Source organism: Heterodontus francisci, chromosome 3 (genome assembly GCF_036365525.1).
Source record: "Heterodontus francisci isolate sHetFra1 chromosome 3, sHetFra1.hap1, whole genome shotgun sequence".
NCBI lineage: Eukaryota > Metazoa > Chordata > Chondrichthyes > Heterodontiformes > Heterodontidae > Heterodontus > Heterodontus francisci.
In genome coordinates, this window is record NC_090373.1 from 186,808,587 (window position 1) to 186,833,998 (window position 25,412).

Consider the following 25,412-nt stretch of genomic DNA (forward strand, 5'->3'; position numbering starts at 1 on the left):
TAATGAAAGTCCTTGAGGAGATTTATGACCTTGTCAATGTATTAGCAATGGCTCTAAAAGTTCAACATTAACTCCCACTGAAATGGAATGGTTAGAGACTATATCCCAGTCTCCAAACTGTTTGTCTTTGTGGGCCTGTTAGGTGCAAACCATGGAACCCCATGGACCTATAAAATTCAAATGAATGTTCCTACTCACTTGTCTGGACCTTTTGGATATGGTCATGCAATGGTTACAGGGATATTTTACGGCTATGGAGGTACATTGTTAGTACATTGACACAATTGTAGATCTCCTCAAGGACTGGAGCCTTCATTAGTTTCCATTGGAACACCAACCATGAGGTAGCGAGTTCAAATCCTATCATGGCAAGTTGTAAAATTGAATTCAATGAAGGTAATTTTGACTTTGGGCAAAAGTGTAAAGCAGGTGAGACTGATGCAGCTGGGAGGAGGCTTGGGATGATCCGTTTACCCCCAATAATTTGTGAGCTGGCAGCAGGAAACAAATTACCATGAAAGCCACCAGACTGACATAAAAACCCAACCCGCTCACTTGTGCCATTAGGGAAGGGAACATACTAATTCTACCTGGTTTGGTGTATAAGTGACTCCAATCCGGCATGGACTCGATGGACTGAATGGCCTCCTTCCATGCCATGAATGACTCTATGACTCTAATTCCGGTGTCCTGGCTGATATTTATCCCCAAACCAACATTACTCACTTCCAACAAATAATTTGATTATTATATCATTACTGTTTGTGGGCCTGTTTCTGTGCTGTAAGTTCTAGGAATAGCAGTGAAAGAGGCAAGAACAGAACTGAAACTGAGATGATGACCAGATGGTTACTGACTATTGCTCCACTCCTCACAAATCGATTTTGAAGATGGGTCCTAAAAGATACATCAGGACATATACGATGAGCCTAATTTCTGTTTCAATGACCCACCCCACCCCACCCCCTTGACTCCTAACCAAAAGGTCCCAAGATTTAGCAGTGGTCTAAATACCAACACGGGTCAGGCGTGAGACTTCCTACTGTTGCTAAACCATTGCCCTCCTGTCTTACGTCCACAGTTTCTACCTCTTCACCTCTTCTGGGGCACAAAAAGAACTGAAACTCCAAAGGAGTTCCCTGGTGTCCTGTTGTCAATCCTGCAAAATTAAATAAGAGTCTGTGACAGCATGAATTAGACATGCTTTGTAGACGCAGCAGCTTTGCTGGGCTAGGTGACGAACTGCAAGCTGCTGACACGGCCATGGACAAGATAGTTAAGCAGCCTGCTCCCTTTGATTCCTCAATATTTGCGCCCAGTGGGTGAGACTCCATGCTGGGAGTGTGCAATCAGAAATTATAGTTGCATGTGTGAGCTTTCCAACAACAAAAAGGTTTCACTGTTTCTTTTCCCCCCTCCTCCATCACCTCCCCTTCTCTTCTAACTTTGATAGGACAAAGCATCCCGTTCGATGCATGCTGAACCGCGACGAGGACATGCTAGTGAGCGGTGGAAGAAATCCTTTTTTGGGCCGCTACAAGGTAAAGACTTAAGAATGGTGAAAGAAAGGTGAAGAGAAATGTTAATGGAACTGTTTGCCCCACTATTCATGGATTCATTTTTCTTCTCTGCCTTTGTTTTGCTTCAAGGTCGGGTACCAGAAGAATGGGAAAATTGTAGCTGCAGAAATCACGCTTTACTGCAATGCAGGGAATAGCCTGGATATTTCATCTGCTGTACGTGACACTTAGTTGCATTTCCTTACAAAACAGAAGGGTTTTTTTTATTTGCATAAAGCGGCATTCTACTTAGGAGATGTATATGGGCTTATTTCCCTGGCTTTTTCACCTGGCTGGAGAGTCAAGAACTGGGGGTCATAGACTCAGAATAAGGAGTCAGGCATTTAGGACTGAGATGAGGAGAAATTTCTTCACTCATAGAGATGCGAATCTTTGGGATTCTCTACTCCAGAGAGCTGTGGATCGTCAGTCATTGAGCATATTCAAGACTTCGATCGACAATGCATTTTGGATCCTGAGGGAATCAAGAGATATTGGATCGTGTCGGAAGGTGGAATTGATGTAGATGAACAACCATGATCTTATTGAATGGTAAAGCAGGCTCAAGGGGCCTTATAGCCTATTCCTGCTCCTATTTCTTACGTTATGTTCTCCTGTTTGTTGTTTAACGTTTCTTCAACCAGTAAATATCCAATCGATCATTCAACAACAATGTGTATTAAATAGAACCCATTGCATAGAAAAGATCCCAAGGCAATCTATAGTATGTGTGGAGTAGGAGGGAATACATAAGTAAAATCAAAGCAATGAAGGAACAAATGCTGAGCCAAATTGAAAAAGTTCGAAGAAATAAGAAAAAGCTTGGTCAAAGATGAGGGTTTTGAGGTTTTGAAGGGAGAAGTGGAGAGTGGGAGGGGTTTGGGGGGGGTTTTCCACAGACTGGCCCCGAAGTGACTAAAGGCTCTGACACCAATAGTGGGCGAAGGCAGAGCAGGCTACACAAAAGGCCAAAGCAAGAACTCGAAGCGGGGCTTGAAAGAGATAGAAGGGTGCAGCAAGTGTAGAGATAAGGTGGAGCAAGGTCATGGAGAGATATGAAACTGAGAGTAAGAGTTTTAAATTCAAAGTGCTGGGGAAAAGGAAGCCGATATTGATCAGTGAGGATGGGGCTGATGGATGAGCAAGAGTTAGTGTGTAACAGAATCACAGAATCGTTACACTGTAGAAGCAGGCCATTCGCCCCATCGTGTCCGCACCAGCTCTCTGAAAGAGCAATTCACTCAGTTCCATTCCCCTGCCTTCTCCCTGTAATGCTGCACATTCTTCCTTTTCATATAACTGTCTAATACCCTTTTGAATGCTTCAATTGAACCTGCCTCCACCACTTTCTCAGGCAGCACATTCCAGACCTTAACCACTCACTGCATGAAAAAGGTTTTCCTCATGTCACCTTTGCTTCTCTTACCAAATACTTTAAATCTGTGTCCTCTCATTCTCGATCCTTTCAGGAGTGGGAACAGTTTCTCTCTATCTACTCTATCCAGAGCCCTCATGATTTTGAACATCTCTATCAAATCACCTCTCAGCCTTCTCTTCGCCAAGGAAAACAGTCCTAACTTCTCCATCTATCTTCATAGGATATGGCCAGCTGAGTTTAGCATTAGTTGGAGTTGATGGAGGTTCAAGGATGGTAAACCATCAAGGATAAACTGGAGGAGAATTTCCAGATGGCAAGTTTCACTGCTGTTACATCAATGTACAACGGTTTTAGCTCAGGAGAGGAATTTACACAAGGATTTCCTGGGTCAGCTCAGTTGCATAGCCATTGGAGTAGTCATTGGTGTGAAAAAGGTTTAATGGGCTTGACTGCAATGGGTTGACATCCAACGGGATACTCGCACCCAATGGAGGTTGGCTGCCCATCCCCCTCACCATACAGATTGTGGGAGCCCATAAAAATCTCCTCGGGGATAAGACTGACTCCACTACCAACTGGTATTAAGATTGTTCCAACCATGGAAGGAGTGTTCACATTGCAGCCTGTCAAACTAGCTATTGGCTTGTAAATTCTTCTGCCACCACTTGCCATTCTCCAAAAGGAAGGCACAAAAATAACAACTGATTGTCTTATTAATCTCTTTATCATACCTTTCAATAACAATGACTTGCTTTTATACAGTGCCTCTGATGTAGCAAAACATCCCAAGGCAAAGAAACAAAATTTGATACTGAGCCACGTAAGACAGGTGACCAAGAGCTTGGTCAGAGAGAGGTTTTAAGAGTGTCTTAAAGGAGTGATGGGAGACTGGTCAGGAGTGTGTTAGAATAGTCAACTCTAGCTGGAACAAAAGCATGGATTTTTTTTGAAACAAATCATTGACACATGCTATGTCTCTCATCAACTAAGAATAGGGAGGGATGTAGTGTTGTAGTGTTTTGAAATTGCAATTGCATCATGCATTGTGCACTCCAGAGACTGCTGTCGAACACACATGCTAGCAAAGAGAAAGTAAAACTAAGACAAAAGAATAAAGAAGAAGCCTTTATGTTCAGCTGCTGCAGTCTTTGTCTCTTAATCTTTGCCTCATATCTTACAGCAAACTCAATCAGACCTCACTCAGTCACGAGGACATCATAGCGACTATCTACTGATCCCTACTGATCCATCAACATTAAGGGTTGAACTCTACTCCCATTGGTGGGTTAGTGGGGAGGGTGGGAATTCCTCTTGACTATGTAGCTCCGCTGCTAACCCACTTGCATTTACATAGCGGGTTTGACCTAGTAAAATATCCCAAGGCACTTCAAAAGAGGGTTATCAAACAAAATTTGACACTGAACCAGTAAGATAGGCAGATGACCTAAAGATTGATTAAAGAGGTAGCTTTTAAAGAGCGTATTAAAGGAGGGAAACAAGGTAGTGAGGCAGAGAGGTGTAGGGAAGGTATTCCAGAACGTAGCGTCTCGGCAGCTGAAGACACAGCCATCAATCATGGAGTAATTAAAATTGGGGATGTGCAAGAGAGGAGATATCTCACAGAGTTGTGGGCAAGAGGCGGTTACAGAGATAGGAAGTGGCGAAGCCATGGAGAGAGTTGAAAACAAGGATGAGGATTTTGAAACTGAGGTGTTGGCGGACCAGGAACTAGTCTAGATCAGCAAGTACAGGGGTGAACGGGGACTTGGTGTGAGTTAAGACACGGGCGGCGGAGTTTTGAATGAGCTCGAGTTTATGGAGAATAGAATGTGGGAGACCAGGCAGGAGTGCACTGGAATAATCAAGCCTAGTGGTAACAAAGGCATGGATGAGGGTTTCAGCAGCAGATGATCTGAGGCAGGGGCAGAGTCGGGCAATGTTACAGTGATGGAAATAGGCAGTTATGGTGAGTACGAAAATGATCCACAGGCAGGCAAAGTAGCAGCAAGCTTCCACATGCAAAATGTCCTCCTCAGTGAGGTAACCTTAGAAGCATTAACCCTACATTAAAGTGGTGGTCCATAAAGCAAACTGCGGGGGTGGGGGAGGGGTGGTGAGGCTTGAGGGGAGAATTATTATTCATTTATTGCGCCTCTAAGAGTGCTTGCTGCCCCTAAATGTATCCCCAAAACTGACAATAAATTCAGAGCAGAATCCAGGCCATGGGCCTCCTGTATATTCTTGTATGGTTAAAGGATAATAAGAGGGAAAGATTTTTTATTCAGTGGCTTCCTTACTTAAGAAATCGCAAAGTCAGTTCTTTACACAACCATCTTTCTGCTCCATCTCTGAAACCAGGTGATGGATAGAGCTTTATTCCACATGGACAATGCTTACAAAATCCCGAACATTCGCGCAACGAGCTACATCTGCAAGACGAATCTGTCTTCCAACACTGCGTTCCGTGGATTTGGGGCACCTCAGGCAATGCTGATCGCAGAGTGCTGGATGAACGATGTTATTGCAACGTGCGGGCTGCCTTCAGAGCAAGTATGTTGCAGGCGAGGGCTGCTGGAGAGGGGGCGGGTGGGAGAGAGCTGCAAGGACATGCGACACAGATAAGGGGCACAAGAAAGCACAGAGTAAAACAGAATGGGTTAGCCCATGAAGGCTACTCCTCCCACAGATTATCGTCTGCCTTTAACTCGGGGTGGGAATCGGAGACGGGAATTTAACTCCTGCTGTTCGTTCGCAGTCCCTGATGCTAACTCCCGCCTTCTTTTGAGTGGGGAGAGTGGAGTGGAGGGGTGTTGGTGGACAATGGTAAAATTGTGTAATTCACAGAAACCAGTCCTGGCAAGATAAGAACAGATTTGGTGGTGGGGGTGAGGGGGGGGGTGCGGGGCGGTTGGGGGTGGGCGGGGCGGTTGGGGGTGTGGGGGGGGGTGGTTGGGGGTGGGGGCGGGGGAACGGCAGGGACGGGGGGCGGTGGAATGGCTGGGGAGTTCGCGTGGGTTTATAAAGTCCAGGATCAAAGAAGGCAATGCCACTTCAGAGGGTCTGGCCTATAAGTGACTCCAGTCCCACACCAACTTGGTTGACTCTTAACTGCTCCATGAATTGTCTGAGTGCGCCTCTCAATCCTATCAAATCCCGAGAAATGATAACAAGAGCCCTATGGGCTGCAGCATGAACTTTTCATCTCTACCTTCTTCAGCTGGGGACCACAATAAGCGTCAGCCTTGCCAGCAACGCCCACATCCCAAGAATGAATTAAAGTAAATAAAAGCAAGAAATTCTGGAAACACTCAGCAGGTCTGGCAGCATCTGTGGTGAGAGAAGCAGAGTTAACGTTTCAGGTCAGTGACCCTTCTTCGGAACTGGCAAATATTAGAAATGTCAAAGGTTATAAGCAAGTAAAGTGGGGTTGGGGCAAGAGATAACAAAGGAGAAGGTGTAGATTGGACAAGGCCACATAGCTGACCAAAAGGTCATGGAGCAAAGGCAAACAATATGTTAATGGTGTGTTGAAAGACAAAGCATTGGTACAGATAGGGTGTCAACGGACTGAAAATTGAACAGCAGCAAGTACAAACATGAAAAAAAAGTGGGTAAGCAAACTGAACAAACTAAGATGAAATGAAATAAACACACAGAAAAAATTGTAAAAAATATAAAAATGAAAAAATAACTAAAAATAAAAGTTAACTGGGGGGCCTGTCATGCTCTGAAATTATTGAACTCAATGTTCAGTCCGGCAGGCTGCAGTGTGCCTAATCGGTAGATGAGATGCTGTTCCTCGAGCTTGCGTTGATGTTCACTGGAACACTGCAGCAATCCCAGGATAGAGATGTGAGCATGAGAGCAGGGGGGAGTGTTGAAGTGGCCAGCAACCAGAAGCTCAGGGTCCTGCTTGCGGAATGAGCAGAGGTGTTCCGCAAAGCGGTCACCCAGTCTGCGTTTGGTCTCCCCAATGTAGAGGAGACCACATTGTGAGCAGCGAATACAGTATACTACATTGAAAGAAGTACAAGTAAATCGCTGCTTCACCTGAAAAGAGTGTTTGGGGCCTCGGATAGTGAGGAGAGAGGAGGTAGGTGGGCAGGTATTACACCTCCTGCGATTGCAGGGGAAGGTGCCATGGGAAGGGGACGAGGTGGTGGGGGTAATGGAGGAGTGGACCAGGGTGTCGCGGAGGGAAAGATACCTTTGGAATGCTGGCAGGGGAAGGGAGGGGAAGATGCGTTTGGGAGTGGCAGCACGCTGGAGGTGGCGGAAATGGCGGAGGATGATCCTTTGGATATGGAGGCTGATGGGGTGGAAAGAGGACAAGGGGAACCCTGTCGCGGTTCTGGGAGGGAGGGGAAGGGGTGAGGGTAGAGGTGCGGGAAATGGGCCGGACACGGTTGAGGGTCCTGTTAACCACGGTGGGGGGGTATCCTCGGTTGAGGAAAAAGGAAGACATATCAGAAGAGCTGTCATGGAATGTGTTCTGATATGTCTTCCTTTTCCCTCAACCGAGGAATCTCCCCCACCGTGGTTAACAGGCCCCTCAACCGTGTCCGGCCCATTTCCCGCACCTCTACCCTCACCCCTTCCCCTCCCTCCCAGAACCGCGACAGGGTTCCCCTTGTCCTCACTTTCCACCCCATCAGCCTCCATATCCAAAGGATCATCGTCCGCCATTTCCGCCACCTCCAGCGTGATGCCACCACCAAATGCATCTTCCCCCATCTTCACCTGTCAGCATTCCAAAGGGATCTTTCCCTCTGTGACACCCTGGTCCACTCCTCCATTACCCCCACCACCTCGTCCCCATCCCATGGCACCTTCCCCTGCAATCGCGGGAGGTGTAATCCCTGCCCACTTACCTCCTCTCTCCTCACTATCCCAGGCCCCAAGCACTCCTTTCAGGTGAAGCAGCTATTTACTTGTACTTCTTTCAATGTAGTATACTGTATTCGCTGCTCACAATGTGGTCTCCTCTACATTGGGGAGACCAAACGCAGACTGGGTGACCGCTTTGCGGAACACCTCCACTCAGTCCGCAAGCGGGACCCTGAGCTTCCAGTTGCTTGCCATTTCAACACTCCCCCCTGCTCTCATGCTCACATCTCTATCCTGGGCTTGCTGCAGTGTTCCAGTGAACATCAACGCAAGCTCGAGGAACAGCATCTCATTTACCAATTAGGCACACTGCAGTCTGCCGGACTGAATATTAAGTTCAATAATTTCAGAGCATGACGGCTCCCCATTTTACTTTTATTTTTAGTTATTTTTTCTATTTTACATTTTTTTTTTGTATGTTTATTTCATTTCAACGAAGAACAAAGAACAGTACAGCACAGGAACAGGCCATTTGGCCCTCCAAGCCTGCGCCGATCTTGACGCCTGCCTAAACTAAAACCTTCTGCACTTCCGGGGTCCTTATCCCTCTATTCCCATCCTATTCATGTATTTGTCAAGATGCCTCTTAAACGTCTCTATGGTACCTGCTTCCGCCACCTCCCCCGGCAACAAGTTCCAGGCACTCACCACCCTCTGTGTAAAGAACTTCTCCTCGCACATCCCCTCGAAACTTTGCCCCTCTCACCTTAAACCTATGTCCCCTAGTAACTGACTCTTCCACCCTGGGAAAAAGCTTCTGAATATCCACTCTGTCCATGCCGCTTATAACTTTGTAAACCTCTATCATGTCGCCCCTCCACCTCCGTCATTCCAGTGAAAACAATCTGAGTCTATCCAACCTCTCCTCATAGCTAATGCCCTCCAGACCAGGCAACATCCTGGTAAACCTCTTCTGTACCCTCTCCAAAGCCTCCACGTCCTTCTGGTAGTGTGGCGACCAGAATTGCACACAATATTCTAAGGGTGGCCCAACTAACGTTCTGTACAGCTGCAGCATGACTTGCCAATTTTTATACTCTATGCCCCGACCGATGAAGGCAAGCATGCCGTATGCCTTCTTGACTACCTTATCCACCTGCGTTGCCACTTTCAGTGACTGTGGACCTGTACGCCCAGATCTCTCTGCCTGTCAATACTCCTAAGGGTTCTGCCATTTACTGTTTACTTCCCACCTGCATTAGACCTTCCAAAATGCATTACCTCACATTTATCCGGATTAAACTCCATCTGCCATTTCTCCGCCCAAGTCTCCAACCGATCTATATCCTGCTGTATCCTCTGACAATCCTCATCACTGTCCGCAACTCCACCAACCTTTGTGTTGTCCGCAAACTTACTAATCAGACCAGCTACATTTTCCTCCAAATCATTTATATGTACTACAAACAGCAAAGGTCCCAGCACTGATTCCTGCGGAACACCACTGGTCACATCCCTCCATTCAGAAAAGCATCCTTCCACTGCTACCCTCTGTCTTCTATGACCGAGCCAGTTCTGTATCCATCTTGCCAGCTCCCCTCTGATCCCGTGTGTATCTTAGTTTGTTCAGTTTGCTTACCCACTGTGTTTTTTTCATGTTTGTACTTGCTGCTGTTCAATCTTCAGTCTGTTACACCCTATCTGTACTAATGCTTTGTCTTTCAACACACCATTAACATATTGTTTGCCTTTGCTCCATAACCTTTTGGTCAGCTATTCTGTGGCCTTGTCCAATCTGCACCTTCTCCTTTGTTATCTCTTGCCCCACCACCGCTTTACTTGTTTATAACCTTTGACATTTCTAATACTTGCCAGTTCCGAAGAAGGGTCACTGACCCGAAACATTAACTCTGCTTCTCTCTCCAAAAATGCTGCCAGATCTGCTGAGTATTTCCAGCATTTCTTGTTTTTATTTCAGATTTTCAGCATTCACATTATTTTGCTTTTATTATAATGAATTAAAGTAAAATGGCCAAGAGTTTCAGAGTCTATTTCTAACTCTCCCTGACAGATATCAAGAATCTGACACGGAAGGGCTGAAGGGCCCATTCCAGGCCAGCTAGTGTTCCAACCCACTAATTTGTTCAATCACTGGGGGCACAAATGGGGTGCACGGGCCCCCCACACCTGCAGTCCTGACATGCATTCCTGTAGTATGCCAGGAGTGCTCATTTACCCACAATAATCCTGTTCCCTTTCCATTCCCAAGGTGCAGAAACTGAACCTGTACCAAGAGGGAGACCTCACCTACACCAACCAAAAGTTGGAAGATGTCAATGTTGGGAAATGCTGGGATGAATGTTTGGAGAGGTCATCTTATCACAGCAGGAGAAAAGCAGTGAATGAATTTAACAGGTCAGATATGTAAATGCTGCTCTGTCTTTGTTGTATGTTCCTTTCAACTTGGTTTATCAAACTGCTGTTCTCATCGTTGTCTTGCTGGTTGGCTATAGCTCAGTACGTGGCACTCTTGCCTCTGAGTCAGCAGGTTAGTGGGTTCTTAGTCCGTATCTAGATACTTGAGCATGAAATTCAGTCTGACGGCCTTGTGATGTACTGAGGCTGTGCTGTACTGAGGCTGTGCTGCACTGTTGGAGATGCTGTCTTTTGGATGAGATCTTAGACTGAGGCCCTGTCTGACCTCTAAATTGAAAGTAAAAGTGCACACTATTTTGAAGAAGAGCAGGAGAGTCATTCCTGGTGTCCTTGCTAATATTTATTCCTCCACCAACACCGAGAAAAGATGACCTGATTATTTATCACATTGCTCTTTGCGGGAGCTTACTGTGCACAAATTGGTTACCACTTTTCCCACATTACAACAGTGACTACATTTCAAAAGTATTTCATTGGCTGTGAGGCACTTTGTGGCTTCCTGAGGGCATGAAAGGTGCTATAGAAATGCAAGTTCTTTCTTTAATCGGTGAGGCAATTTAAAGCCCCATAATGTATTTGCGCAAGGGTTAACTGTTTCTTCATTCTTTATGCCAAGACAACATCGCTGGAAGAAGAGAGGACTGGCAATTATTCCAACCAAGTTCGGGATAAGCTTCAATGCCGCATTCATGAATCAGGTAAAATGTAGGTGGTGGAGAGGGTGGGTGGTGGGTGGTGGGAGGCTTACGGGGTTATTGGGGGTGGGGGGGGGGGTTGCGGTGATGGAGGTGAGGATAGCTGCTTTCATAGAAATTAAATCTGACATCAAAAATAAAAACAAATCCAAAAGGACGATTAAAAAAATAGATATCGCTGGAGCAACACAGCAGATTCTAAAAGAGGAAAGTCAGGGTTAACATAGGAGTAAAGCCATTCAGCCCCTCAAACCTGTTCTGTCATTCAAATTGGATCAGGCTGATGTATATCTCAACTCCATTGGCCTTCCTTAGCTCCAAATCCTTTGATGTCCTTACCCAACGAAGATGTAACTATCTCAGTCTTGAAAGACGCAACTGTCCCAACAGTTTCAAGTGCCTTTCTTCCATCAAAACTGCAGTAGCAGCGGATCTTGACTCAAAGTTAAGAAGCTTTCATGGTGTGAATGCATGGTTCCAGTGAGGAGCTTCAGCCAGCAGGATAATATATCAGACAATTTGTGGTAGGGGCTGGGTGGGAGATTTCCCCGTTTGTAATTGGGTATTGTATTGCCTGAACAGCAAATTAAACATTCTCCTGTATTTTGTTTCAGGCGGGAGCTTTGGTCCATATTTACACTGATGGCTCAGTCCTTCTGACTCATGGTGGCATTGAGATGGGACAAGGCCTCCATACCAAGATGGTACAGGTAGGAATATAACTGAGACTCCCCAAGAAGAAGAAATGGAGTCTATATTCCAGGCATTTTTTTCTTTCATTTTTATTTATATTCATCTCCACTTAAAATCAATTAAATGGAAATAAATGTTGCCAGATTTTTTTCCCCCCCTAATCGACCTGGTATTGTCTGGTTTTCCTGTCTATCCCAGGATATTACATGGCTACCAGATGTTGTGATGCAGAATGCATCCCAACTATATGGAACAGGCTGGATGGACCAGTGGGCTTTTTCTGTCCATCACTGTTCATATGCAAACAGATTTCCAAAGATATTCTCCTTTGCGATTTTTTCCTTTGGTGGCGACCCACTGGCCTGACCTAAATTGGCATCTTAGACATTTTGAGACGAATCCATGCCAGGTCAATTCTCCCCATGCTTTGGCCAACACTCATCGCTTTATTCAACAGCGGTAAGAATATATTCACTGGTCGTTCACTTTGTTGCCGCTCCAGAGGTGAGATGAGGAGGATCTTGTTTTTCTTTAGTCAGTTACTGTGATCTGGAATGCACTGCTTGAAAGGGCAGTGGAAGCAGATTCAACAGTAACTTTCAAAAGGGAATTGGATAAATATTTAAAAAGAGAACATTTGCAGGGCTATGGGGAGTGGGACTAATTTGATAGCTCTTTCAAAAAGCTAGCAGAGTCACAATGGTCAGAATGGCCTCCTTCGGTGTTGTAACATTCTATGATCCTCACATGTCTCTAATAGAACCTTCCAGTTTCACGACCATTATGAACAACAATGGCAGAGATCTGGCGGGAACAACTTATCCTCCAAATTTCCCTTCCAGGTCACACACCATCCTGACTTGGGCATATAAGGTGGGTTCTTCATCGGTGCTGACCCAAGATGCACAAATTTTTATGGTGGAAGCAGCCTCACCGCAAGAGACCACAACTTCCAGAGACGGAAGGCCGGTGTGCAGCCCATAGGTCAGGGAGAAAGTCCATCTCTCACGCCATCACAGGGCAACTAGAGAGGGCCAATAAATGTTTGCTTTGCCAGTGGCAGCCACATCCCAAGAGCAAATAGAAAGACAGATGAAAGTCTGCGGTCGGCCCAGAGTTGCTTTGCCCTGACTGATTTGAGTAAATGATTGAGCCTTTTTGAATATTCTTTGTTATCCAGGTTGCCAGTAAAGCTCTGGAGATTCCAGTTTCCCAGATTCACATCTCGGAGACGAGCACTAACACTGTCCCAAACACAAGTTCGACAGCGGCTTCTGTAAGCTCCGACTTGAATGGAATGGCAATTTCTGTAAGAATTCAACCTTGAAAAACCAACAGGCTTTATTAAAATAAAAAATTCTTCCGTTTACATGATTCCTCCCCTTTTAGGGAGTGATGATATAACCTCATATAACAACCAAACGATGACTGTTTGTTTCAGAACGCATGCCAGACCCTTCTCGACAGACTGGAACCATTTAAACGCTCAAATCCAAACGGGACTTGGGAGCAATGGGTAGGTACAAAATAATTAGTTGCGTGGGCCTTTTTTTTTTGCTCATTACTAATGCCTCTTATTTCTTCAATGGCAATATATCAGGAATATCACAGTTGGACGAGACCAACTGCTTGACGTTGTTTAAGACATGGCAAGTGTCTTTAGAGATGGCACTCACTCCATGTGATCTCCTGGGGGAGTCAGAGAAGAATTTTCCACAATATTTTTTATTCTTTATTGCCTCTGGGATTTTTCTGTTCTTGTGTTCTTATCTGAGAGACTTTCTTTCATCGTCTCTTTTAGCACTTCTAATCTGCCCTTCCTATATTTCTCATCATTATCTTTAGTTTTATTATACCCAACTTTTTCTTGCAATTCCCAATGAAGCTTCTGTTTACTTTTAATGTATTTAACCCCAAAGCTCTATTCTTTGGGGTGGAGGTGGCGGAGCAGTAATTTCGCTGGACTAGTAACCCAGAGGCTCAGGCTAATGCTCTGGGGACATCGGTTTGAATCCCACCACAGCAGATGGTGAAATTTGAACTCAATTAATAAATCAATCTGGAATTAAAAGCTAGTCTAATGGTGACAATGAAACCATTGTCGGATTGTTGTAAAAACCTATCTGGTTCACTAATGTCCTTTTAGAGAAGGAAATCTGCCATCCCTTGCACATCAGTGCAAAAGACAAGGCTGAAGCATTTGCAGCCATCTTCAGACAGAAGTGGTGAGTCCTCCTGAGGTCCCCAGCATCACAGATGCCAGCCTTCAGCCAATCCGATTCTCCACGTGATATCACGAAATGGCTGAAGGCACTGGACACTGTAAAGTCTACAGGCCCTGACAACATTGAGGCAATAGTACTGAGGACTTGTGCTCCAGAACTAGCCACACCCATGGGGAGTCTCAGTTATATTCCTATCTGCACCATCTTGGTATGGAGGCCTTGTCCCATCTCAATGCCACCATGGGTCAGAAGGACTGAGACATCAGTGTCAATATGGACCAAATCTCCCGCCTGAAACAAAATACAGGAGAATGTTTAATTTGCTGTTCAGGCAATACGATACCCAATTACAAACGGGGAAATCTAACCCCCTCCCCCATCACCCCCACTCCACCTACACAGATTGTCTGATTTGTTCTGCTGCTGGCCAAGGCTCCTCACTGGAACTGTGCATTCATACCATGAAAGCATCTTAGCTTTGAGTCGAGACCCACTGCTACCGCTGTTTTGATGGAAGGTAAGCACTTGAAACATTGGGACAGATGGGTCTGTCAAGACTGAGATAGTTAGATCTTTGTTGGGTAAGGGCATCAAAGGATTTGATGAAGGGATAGGGAGAGGCAAGATAGACTTCATGGTGCAGTTCTAACGAGTGTACAGGGACAGAGGGTTCATGTGCACAGATCCTTGAAAGTGGCAGAACATATTGAGAGAGCAATTAGCAAAACATATGGGCTTCATAAATAGAGGCATTGAGTACAAAAGAAATTAAGTTATGCTGAAACTTTATAAATCTCTAGTTAGTCCACAACTAGAGTATTGCACCCAGTTCCGATCACCACACTTCAGGAAGGATGTGAGGGTCCTGGAGAGGATGCAGAGGAGATGTATCAGAATGGTTCCGGGGATGGGGGATTTTAGTTATAAGATTAGGTTGGAAAAGCTAGGGTTGTTCTCCTTGCAGGAGAAGTGATAGAGGTGTACAAGATTCTGACAGGTTAAGATAAGGTAGACAAAAAAAAGCTGTTCCCATTAGCTGATGGTACAAGGACTAGGGAACACAGATTTAAGGTTTAAGCCAAGAGATGCAGGGGGGGATGTGAGGAAGAACTTTTTTATGCAGTGAGTGGTGAAGTCTTGGAACTCACCTATGATGGTGGTGGAAGCAGGGATGATAAATGTTTCAAAAGGAAATTCGATGGACACTTGAGGGAAATAACCTTTCAGGGCTATGGGGAATGGGACTGACTGGATTGCTCTACAGACAGCCGGCATGAACCAGATGGGATGAATGGCCTTTTACCCTTAATTCCCATGGTGTCCAAAAATCTATCGATCTCAGGTGTGGATATACTCAATGTCTGAGCATGCACAACCCTTTGGAATTGAAAATTCCAAAGATTCACAACCCTCTGAGTGAAGACATTTCTCCACATCTCAGAATTTAATGAACGACCCCTTATCCTGAGACTGACCCCTGTTATAGATTCTCTCGCCAAGGGAATTGACAAGAAGTAAGTCATCAGTTCTGCAATACATGGAAGCAGACCTTTGCAAACTGCATACAAGACTAACCCATCACAATATATATAGTCGGCCTGGACCCTACACCTGTTTGAGAGATCATTAACGTTCCTATTCGATTCTGCATTTTTTTTCCCCTTAGGTCTCTGCAGCTTATATGGACAGAGTGAGCCTGTCAGTGGCAGGGTTCTACAGGTAAATGTTTATGTCCATTTGTCGTTTGTGGGTTTATAGCTAGAGCAGCCCCTAAGATATGTCAGTAAAATGGGCAGGCACATGGCAGATGAAATTTTATACAGAGAAGTGTGAAGTACTGCATTTTGATAAATAGAATGAGGAGCAACAATATGAACTAAATGGTAAAATATCAAAGGGAGAGAGAGATCTGGGAGTATATGATCTTTGCAGAACAAGTTGAGAAGGCTGTTAAAAAGTACACAGGATCCTTGGCTTTATAAATAGAGGCATAGAATGCAAAAGGCAGTAAGTTATGCCAAACCTTTATAAATCACTGGTTAGGTCCAGCTGGAGTATTATATCCAATTTTGGGCACCATACTTCAGGAAGGATGACAAGGCCTTGGAGAGAAGAGAATGGCACCAACAAAGATGAATTTCAGTCATGTGAAGAGACAAGAAAATTTGGATTGTTCTCCTTTGAGCAAAGAAGATTAAGGAGAGATTTAATAGCGGTTTTCAAAATTAAGATGGGTTTTGATAGAGTGGATAAGGAGAAACTGTTTCCACTGGCAGGAGGGTCGGTAACATGAGAACACAGATTTAATGTCATTGTCAACAGGGGAGCATTTCTTTTATACAGCGAGTTGTTATTGTCTGGAATGCACTGCCTGAAAGGGTGGTGAAAGCAGAGTCAGTAGTAACTTTCAAAAGAGAATTGGATAAATACTTGAAGGGGAAAGAAATTGCAGTCAATGGGGAAAGAGCAGGGGAGTTGCTCGAAGGTGGATAGATCTTTCAAAGAGCCGCCACTAACACAATGGGCTGAATGGCCCTTTCTTTGCTGTATCATTCTATGAAGTCTCTGCTGTGTGACAAAGGTAACACTACAGTAGAAGCTAGGAGTGTGCTGTCGTGATTCTTATGGTGTATGCCTTTTATGGGCATATTGTAATGTATATTGTAAAAGGTCGGAATTATGAGAAATGATGGCAGAAACCTAGTCCTTTCCGCCTTGATCAGAGGCATCTGAGATGCAAACCTTTAGAAATTTATTAGCTAGTTAAAGAGAGGGTGTTGGTAAATCCACAGTAGTCCTTTAAGTTACAGAGCAAGGGAAGGAAAAGGAGACACAGCTTAAAACCAGCAAAAGCTAATGTTATGACTAATATTAGGAAGTTCCTTTTAAATAAAGAGCGCCCAAATGTGAACAGACTGCCAGGAAGAGAAGTAGAAGTGGAAACCCTGGAATCTTTTACCCTGGAATCAGGTGCTTCAATATGTGGGGAGAGACATTAGGATGCCTTGGGATGGATGAATTAAGATGGGCTGAATGGCCTTCTCTATCCATGACTATCTTGCAATCCTGTGACATTGATAAAATGTACAGAAGTGATTCTCGGAGCAGTAACACCTCCTCCTCCACTTAATGTCATTCCACTTCTATTTTCCAAGTGTCCATAATGTTCTGTTGCTGCCTGTAATTTGCATAATTTTGGCTCTTTTGTTGATTATTTTAAATCTATGTACCCTGCTTGTCAACCAACCCTGCAGTGGAAACAATTTACCCTTATTTACTCTGTCAAACCCTTCATAATTTCATGTGAAGGATTTCCTGTCATGAATCCTAAATTTTCCCATCATCATTTCCCTGTGTTATTTATAATCTGACATACTTCATGTCAAATTGGGCTCAATGCCTTATCTATTACTATTTTTAATTCATTCTTGGAATGTTGGTATTTAATGCTCATCCCTAGTTGCCCTGGAGAAGATTGTAGTGAGCCGCCTTCTTGAGCTGCTGCAGTCCATGTGGTGAAGGTGCTCTCACAGTGCTGTTATGTAGAATTTTGGCCCAGTTAGCGTTAGGGAGAGGTGATATAGTTCCATGTCAGGATGATGTGTGAATTGGAGGGGAACTTGCAGGTGGTGATGTTTCCATGTGTCTGTTGCCCTAGTTTGGGTTTGGAAGGTGCTGTTGAAGGAGCCTTGGTGAGTTGCTCCAGTGCATCTTGTATAAGGTACACTGCTGCCACTGTGCATCAGTGATGAAGGGAGTGAATTCTAAGGTGGTGGGTGGGGTGCCAATCAAGCGGGCTTCTTTGTCCTGGATTGCGCCAAGTTTCTTGAGTGTTGTTGGAGTTGCACTCATCCAGGCAGGTGGAGAGTATTCCATCACACTCCTGACTTGTGCCTTGAAGACGTTGGACAAGCTTTGTGGAGACAAGAGCTGAGTTACTTGCTGCAGAATTCCCAGTCTCTGATTGTGTAGTGAGAAGGAAAGTTTAAACAAAGTGTGCTTTCAGTCATTCTGAGACATGCTAAGAGATGTAATGTTGCAAAGGGTTATGATTTGAAAATGTATTTATGCACGTTGGTGTTTCTTCAACAGGACTCCTAATCTGAACTACAACTGGGAGAAGAACGAAGGAAGGGCTTACAATTATTTTAGTTATGGTGTGGCTTGCTCTGAGGTTGAAATTGACTGTCTCACTGGGGATCACAAGGTAAAGTACCCAACAACAACTTGCATTTATGTAGTACCTTTAACATCGTAAAACGTCCCAAAACACTTCACAGGAGCATTATCAAACAAAATTTGGCACCAAGAAACATTTGGAGAAAATGGAGCAGATTGGTTGGTCAAAGAAGTAGGTTTTAAGGGGAATCTTAAATAAGGAAAGTGAGGTGGTTTAGGTAGGGAATTCTAGAGCTGAGGGTTTTGGCAGCTGAAGAGCGATTAAAATTGGGGATGTGCAAGAGGCCAGAATTGAAGGAGTGCACATATCTCAGGAGGTTGTAGAGCTAGAGGGGAGTTACAGAGGTAGGGAGGGGCAAGACCATGGAGGGAATTGAAAACAAGGATTAGAATTTTAAAATCAAGGTGTTGCTTAACCGGGCAATGAGCACAGAGGTGATGTATGAATGGAAATTGGTACGACTTAGCAGAGCTTTGGATGTTCTCAAGTTAAGAACACAAGAAATAGGAGCAGAAGTGGACCCTATGGCCCATCAAGCCTGTTCCGCCATTCAATATGATCATAGCTGATCTTTAGCTTCAATTCCACTTTCCTGCCCACTCCCCATATCCCTTAATTCCCTGCGAGACCAAAAATCTATCTGTCCCAGCCTTAAATGTATTCAATGATGGAGCATCTACAACCCTCTGGGGTATAGAATTCCAAAGATTCACAACCCTTTGAGTGTAGTAATTTCTCCTCATCTCAGTCCTGAATGATTGACCCCTTATCCTGAGAATGTGTCCCCGTGTTCTAGATTCCCCGGCCAACAGGAACAATCTCTCAGCTTCTACCCTATCAAGCCCTTTCAGAATCTAGTATGTCTCAATTCGACCACCGCTCATTCTTCTAACCTCTAGAGAATATAGACCCAATTTACTCAGCCTCTCATCATAGGACAACCCCCTCATCCCAAGCACCAATTTAGTAAATCTTCGCTGCACTGCCTCCAATGCAAGTATATCCTTTCTTAAATGTGGAGACTAAAACTGCACACAGCATTCCAGGTGCGGTCTCACCAAAGCCCTGTACTATTTTAGTAAGACTTCTTTATTCCTGTACTCCAATCCCCTTGCAATAAAGGTCAACATGCCATTTGCCTTCCTAATAGCCTGCTGCACCTGCAGAGGGAAGGAAAGGGAGATCAGCTTCTTAGAATAGGTGTTGAATAGGCATGCTGTGGGTAAATACACAATGGGCTGTGGGAAAGAAAGAAACAAAGACTTGCATTTATATTTCATCTTTCATGATCACCGGACATCCCAAAGCACTTGACAGCCAAAGGGGTACTTTTTTGGAAATATAGTCACTGTTGTAATATAGAAAATGCAGCAAGTTAATTCACAGAATCACAGAATTGTTACAATGCAGGAGGAGGCCATTAGGCCCATCGTGTCCAGACTGGCTCTCCGAATGAGCAATTCACCTAATGCCATTCCCCCTCCTTCTCCCCATAACCCTGCACATTCTTCCTTTTCAGATTACAGTCTAATTCCCTTTTGAATGCCTCGATTGAACCTGCTTCCACCAAGTTCTCAGGCAGTACATTCCAGACCCTAACCACTCACCTTGTGAAGAAGTTTTTCCTTGGGTCACTTTTGCTTCTTTTGCTAATTACTTTAATTCTGTGCCCTCTCATTCTCGATCCTTTCAAGTGGGAACAGTTTTTACCTATCCACTTTGTCCAGACCCCTCATGATTTTGAATACCTCTATCAAATCACCTCTCAGCCCTCCCTTCTCCCAGGAAAACAGTCCCAACTTCTCCAATCAGTCTTCATTTCTGAAATTCCTCATCACTGGAACCATTCTCCTGAATCTTTTCTGCACTCTCTCCAATGCCTTCACATCTTTCCTAAAGTGTGGCGCCCAGAACTAGACGTAATATTCCAGTTGAGGCTGAACTAGTGTCTTATACAAGCTCATCTTAACTTCCTTGCTCTTGTACTCTATGCCCCTATTAATAAAGCTTAATATTAATATATGCTTTATTAACCGCGCTCTCAACCTGCCCTGCCACCTTCAATACCTTATGCACATATAAACCTAGGTCTCTTTGCTCCTGCACACCTTTTCGAATTGTACCCTTTATTTTATATTTTCTGTCCATGTTCTTCCTACCAAAATGAATGACTTCACATTTCCCTGCATTGAACTTCATCTGCCACTTGTCCACCCATTCTATCAACTTGTCTATGTCCTTTTGAAGTTCTACACTATCCTCCTCACAGGTCACAATGCTTCTAAGTTTCACATCATCTGCAAATTTTGAAGCTGTGCCCTGTACACCAAGATCTGGGTCATTCATATTTATCTGGAAAGCAAGGGTCCCAACACTGATCCCTGGAGAACTCCACTACAAACCTTCCTCCAGCCCAAAGAACATTTCTTAACCACTACTATCCGTTTCCTGTCACTCAGTCAATTCTGTATCCATGTTGCTACTGTCCCTTTTATTCCATGAGCTATAATTTTGCTCACAAGTCTGTTGTGCGGCATTGTATCAAATGCCTTTTCGAATCCATGTACACCACATCAACTGCATTGCCCTCATCAACCCTCTCTGCTACCTCTTCGGTTACGCTTGGCAAGCTTCCACAAACAGTAATGTGATAATGACTAGATAATCTGTTTTTGTGATGTTGATTGAGGGATAAATATTGATCAGGACACTGGGGTTAACTCCCTTGTCTTTGAGATAGTTCCATGGGATCTTTTACATCCACCTGAGAGGGCAGAGAGGGCCTCAGCTTAGCATCTCATTTGAAAGATGGCACCTCTGACGGTGCAGTGCTCCCTGAGTACTGCATTGGAGTGTCAGCTTTGATGTTTGTGGTCAAGTCTCTGGAGTGGGACTTGAACCCACAACCTTCTTATTAATAATAACTTGTTCACTGTGGCGGTATTTGTGAATATATGGCTAATACCAGCTAAAGTTCCTTTAGCTGTGAATCACAGAGCCCTGACTTCAATCCGCTCTATATCTCTGTGCAGAGTCCTGGCTCTTCCAGTAAAGACTGACGGTTTAATGTCACATTCGAAGCACACGTCTTCACTCCTAAATGTTCTTGATTTCAGAACCTCCGCACTGACATCGTCATGGACGTTGGGAATAGCCTGAACCCGGCAGTGGACATCGGGCAGGTGAGATACCTTCCCATGGTGATGGGTGCTATCCCTGGGCCTATAACAGGAACAGTGGGGAAAGAAGAACAAAACAAAAGATATAGAAGAAAAGAAATACGGACTTGCATTTCTATAGCACCTTTCATGACTTCGAGATGACCTAAATCATTTTGCAGTCACTAAAGCACTTTCTGAAGTCTAGTTACTGTTGTAATGTGAGAAACTAGGCAGCCAATTTGCGCACAGTAAGCTCCCACAAACAGCAATGTAACAATGACCAGATAATCTGTTTTAGTGATGCTGGCTGAGATATAAATATTTTCCCAGGAACTCCTCTGCTCGCCTCTGAAATAGTATTGTGGGATTCTTTATGTTCAACTGAGAGGGCAAAGGGTTTAATGTATCTTCTGAAAGATGAAAAGGAAGGTATGTGGAGTTAACCTTCGTATTTCTAAGGAGACTGATTTAGTAACTCTCTCTCTCTCTCTTTCTTTATTGATCAGGTGGAGGGAGGGTTCATGCAGGGCCTTGGTTACTTTACTCTGGAGGAACTGCGCTATTCACCTGACGGTGTCCTGTACACCCGGGGACCAGGGATGTACAAGATCCCAGCAGCAGGCGACATCCCTACAGAACTGAATGTCTCTCTTCTTCGGGAATCTCCGAACAAAAAAGCTATCTATTCTTCCAAGGTAACTCACCCTTTTTTAGTTTAACTGATAGAGCGAATGTAGTATTGGCTCTGGTGTCACATCATGGGCTGGATTTTGTTCTTCCCCCTCACCCCGGGTCGGGTTCCAGGGCGGGGGGGGTGGGGAACTCCTGAGATGGTTTGGATGAGGCCCGCCATGGATCTTGATGCTGGAAGGGCCCAGCCCGACCCTCCCAGCGGCCGTGAGGCTCTGTGGCGGAGCCCCCCCCTCCCCCTCCACTGCTGGGCGGCGGGAGCACAATTTAAATATCCGAATGAATAAAATTAATACATTTACATGGACTTACCTGCAATCTTGAGGGCCCGCCACGATCTTCGGTGCAGTGGCCGGTACTCCCGTGCCTTCAGACCCCCGTCCAGGGAAACATGGCACCACACTGGTGGGGAGGGGGGAGAGGTAAGTTTTTCAGTTCGGTGGGGTGGGGAAACAGGGCCAAATACACAGAATGGGTGTAGGGGATGGTAGGAAGGGTTGAACCTTGAATTTTGTGCAGTTTGGGGGAGAGGGATGTAAAAGGTAAGTGTTTTGGGGGGGGGAAGGGCAAATAGTTATTGTAATTGTTATTGGGGGGGTGGGGGTGGGAAAGGGGCGTTAGAAATTTAAATTGGGCGGCAAGGCTGGCTGCCCTTTAAAAAAGGTGCCAGCGCCACTGGCAGTGAAGGACAGCCTGCCCCGTCCACGAGATTTGCAGGGGGGGTGGGTGGTGGGGGCAGGTCGCCCTGGCGATTTAAATAAACCACCGCACTTGAGGTTACGGCGGCTTTTTGGCATGAGGCACACTTTTTGAGCTCGCTGCCGAGATCGGCAGTGGGCTCTTAAAATTTAGCCCCGTATGTTGGTGTCACGCTTTGCATGCGTTCATTAATAATAAGGGCACAGAGGAGGCAGCAGCTCTGATCTGAACACTTCAAGGATGTGGAGAGACAAGAGAAGTTGGGGCTCCCTGGCTGTAGAAGCTGTACTAAAGCAAGCAAGTTAAGGTAAGCCTTTATTAAACTATGCATAGAAGCATTTAAGGGGAAGCTAGATATGTAAATGAGGGAGAAAGGAATAGAAAGATAGGTTGATAGAGTCAGGTAAAGTAGGGCGGGAGGAGGCTCATGTAGAGCATAAACACTGGGCCGAATGGCCTGTTTTTGTGCTGTATTTTCTGTAATAAAATCAATGGTTAGGCTTTAGTTGGAATATTATGTCCATTTCTGGGCACCATCTTTTAGGAAGCACTCCAAAGCCTTAGAGAGGGTGCAGATGGGATTTACTAGAATGGTACCAGGGATATAGGAGCATATGAACGTAGGAAATAGGAGCAGGAATAGGCTGTACAGCTCCTTGAGACTGCTCCGCCTTGTAATAAAATCATGGCTGATCTTTTTCCTCCAACTCCATCGACCCACTCTATTCCCATATTCCTTGATTCCTTTACAGCTCTCTGTGGTTGAGCATCTCAAAGATTCACAACCCTCTGAGTGAAGAAATTTCTCCTCATCTCAACTCTAAATGGTCGACCCCTTATCCTGAATCTATGACCCTTAGTTCTAGACTCTCCAGCCAGGGGAAACAGCCTCTACCTTGTCAAGCCCTTTTTATATGTTTCAATGAGATCATCTCTCACACTATTCCAGGTGTGATCTCACTAAGACTCTATATAATTGCAGCAAGGAATCCTTGGTCTTATACACCTCACAATAAAGGCCACCATGCCATTTGCTTCCCTAATTGCTTGCTGTACCTGAATGTCACTTTCTGTGATTTGTGTACAAAAACATCCAAATCCGTCTGAGACCAATATTTGTCAGACTCCCGCATTTAAAAAAATATTCTGCTTATTCTTCCTATCAAAGTAGATCATTTTAACACTTCCCCACATTATAATCCATTGGCCGGTTTCTTACCCACTCACTTCACAGGTTTATTTCCCTTTGCAGCCTCCTTGCATCCACTTCACAACTTTCCTATCCAGCTTTGTGTCGTCAGTAAACTTGTGGTATTGCACTCATTCCTCTCATCTAAGTAATTAATGTAGATTGTAAATAGCTGAGACTCCTGCAACCTGAAAATGTCCTGCCCATTCCTACTCTTTGTTTCTTTGTCCGTTAACCAATCCTCAATCCATGCTCATATATTACCCCCAAATTCCATGAGCCCTAGCATTGTGTACAACCTCTTGTGTGGTATCTTATTGAATGCCTTCTAAAAGTACAAAGATGTTACATCCACCTGTCCCCCTTTCTCTACCATGCTAATTACGTCCTCAAAAAACTTGAATAGATTTGTCAATCGCAATTTCCCTTTTATAAAATTGTGTTGACTCTGCTTAATCATATTATGATTTTCTAAATATCCTGAAACAATGCTCCGAATAATAGATTCGAGCTTTTTCCCAATGATTCCCAATTATCAGGCTAACTGACCTACAGTTCCCTGTTTTCTCTCTCTCCTTTCTTGAACAGCAGGATTACATTTTCTATCTTCCAATCCACAGGAACTGTTCGAGAATCTAGGGAATTCTAGAAGATCAAAATTAGTGGGCTGAATTTTACATGTCCACCGGGCAGACTGCTGGTCACGGAGCCACTGCAGCATTAAACCCGGTGGCTCATTTAAACGCCGCCCCCCCCCCCCCGCCCCCGATGATGTGGAGTGGACGGGCAGTCTGTCCCCAGCAATGGCCTCAGGTGTCATTGTGCAGGTGCCGACGCCATTTTTAAAGGACTGCCCGCCCTTACATTTAGTTTACATATTTTTAAAAATAGGCATTTTAAATTTAATTAACAAAACAAAATGTTTCTACACCTCGTCCCCTTCCCAGGGCACTTTCCCCTGCAGTCCATTTACCTCTTCTCTCCTCACTATCCCAGGCCCCAAACACTCCTTTCAGGTGAAGCAGCGATTTACTTGTACTTCTTTCAATGTAGTATACTGTATTCGCTGCTCACAATGTGGTCTCCTCTACATTGGGGAGACCAAACGCAGACTAGGTGACTGCTTTACAGACCACCTCCGCTCAGTCCGAAAGCAGGACCCTGAGCTCCCGGTTGCTTGCTATCTCCACACTCCCTCCTGCTCTCATGCTCACATCTCTATCCTGGGATTGCTGCAGTGTTCCAGTGAACATCAATGCAAGCTCGAGGAACAGCATCTCATTTACCAATTAGGCACACTACAGCCTGCCGGACTGAACATTGAGTTCAATAATTTCAGAGCAAGACGGGCCCCCCATTTTACTTCCATTTTGAGTTATTTTTTTCTTTTTTACATTTTTAACATTTTTTTGTATGCTTGTTTTATTACATGCCCTTTCAGTGCAGCAGCTTTTTCGGGAGCAGCGTGTGAGCGAGTGAGCAGCTGGGAAAGTCAGTTTGAAAGTAAATTTAATTTCCTTTTGTTTTTCGGCGGAGGCCAGGGGTCTGCTGGGTAAGTAAAACACTATATATTTGGGCGGTTTCTAAACCCGAGACACCACACTTGTAGTGTCTCCCACCCGCCCTCCTCCTCTAACCAAAAAAAAGGACTCGGTGGGGTGTTTATAAGGTAAGGCTTTT

General features: G+C 44.8%; 1 protein-coding gene across 3 annotated transcripts in view; it reads left to right on the forward strand.

Annotated features, from left to right (window-relative positions):
* The window catches only part of LOC137365127 (xanthine dehydrogenase/oxidase-like), a 151,290-nt gene that overhangs the window by 112,775 nt on the left and 13,103 nt on the right, over positions 1-25,412 (forward strand). For all 3 annotated transcript variants that reach the window (XM_068027904.1, XM_068027903.1, XM_068027905.1), the window contains exons 24-35: positions 1,454-1,541; positions 1,650-1,736; positions 5,296-5,487; positions 10,034-10,179; positions 10,817-10,898; positions 11,510-11,605; positions 12,769-12,897; positions 13,030-13,104; positions 15,480-15,532; positions 17,906-18,020; positions 21,110-21,175; positions 21,661-21,849. In XM_068027904.1, the coding sequence (XP_067884005.1) occupies positions 1,454-1,541; positions 1,650-1,736; positions 5,296-5,487; positions 10,034-10,179; positions 10,817-10,898; positions 11,510-11,605; positions 12,769-12,897; positions 13,030-13,104; positions 15,480-15,532; positions 17,906-18,020; positions 21,110-21,175; positions 21,661-21,849 (1,318 nt within the window). The remainder of the gene's footprint in view (positions 1-1,453; positions 1,542-1,649; positions 1,737-5,295; positions 5,488-10,033; positions 10,180-10,816; positions 10,899-11,509; positions 11,606-12,768; positions 12,898-13,029; positions 13,105-15,479; positions 15,533-17,905; positions 18,021-21,109; positions 21,176-21,660; positions 21,850-25,412) is intronic.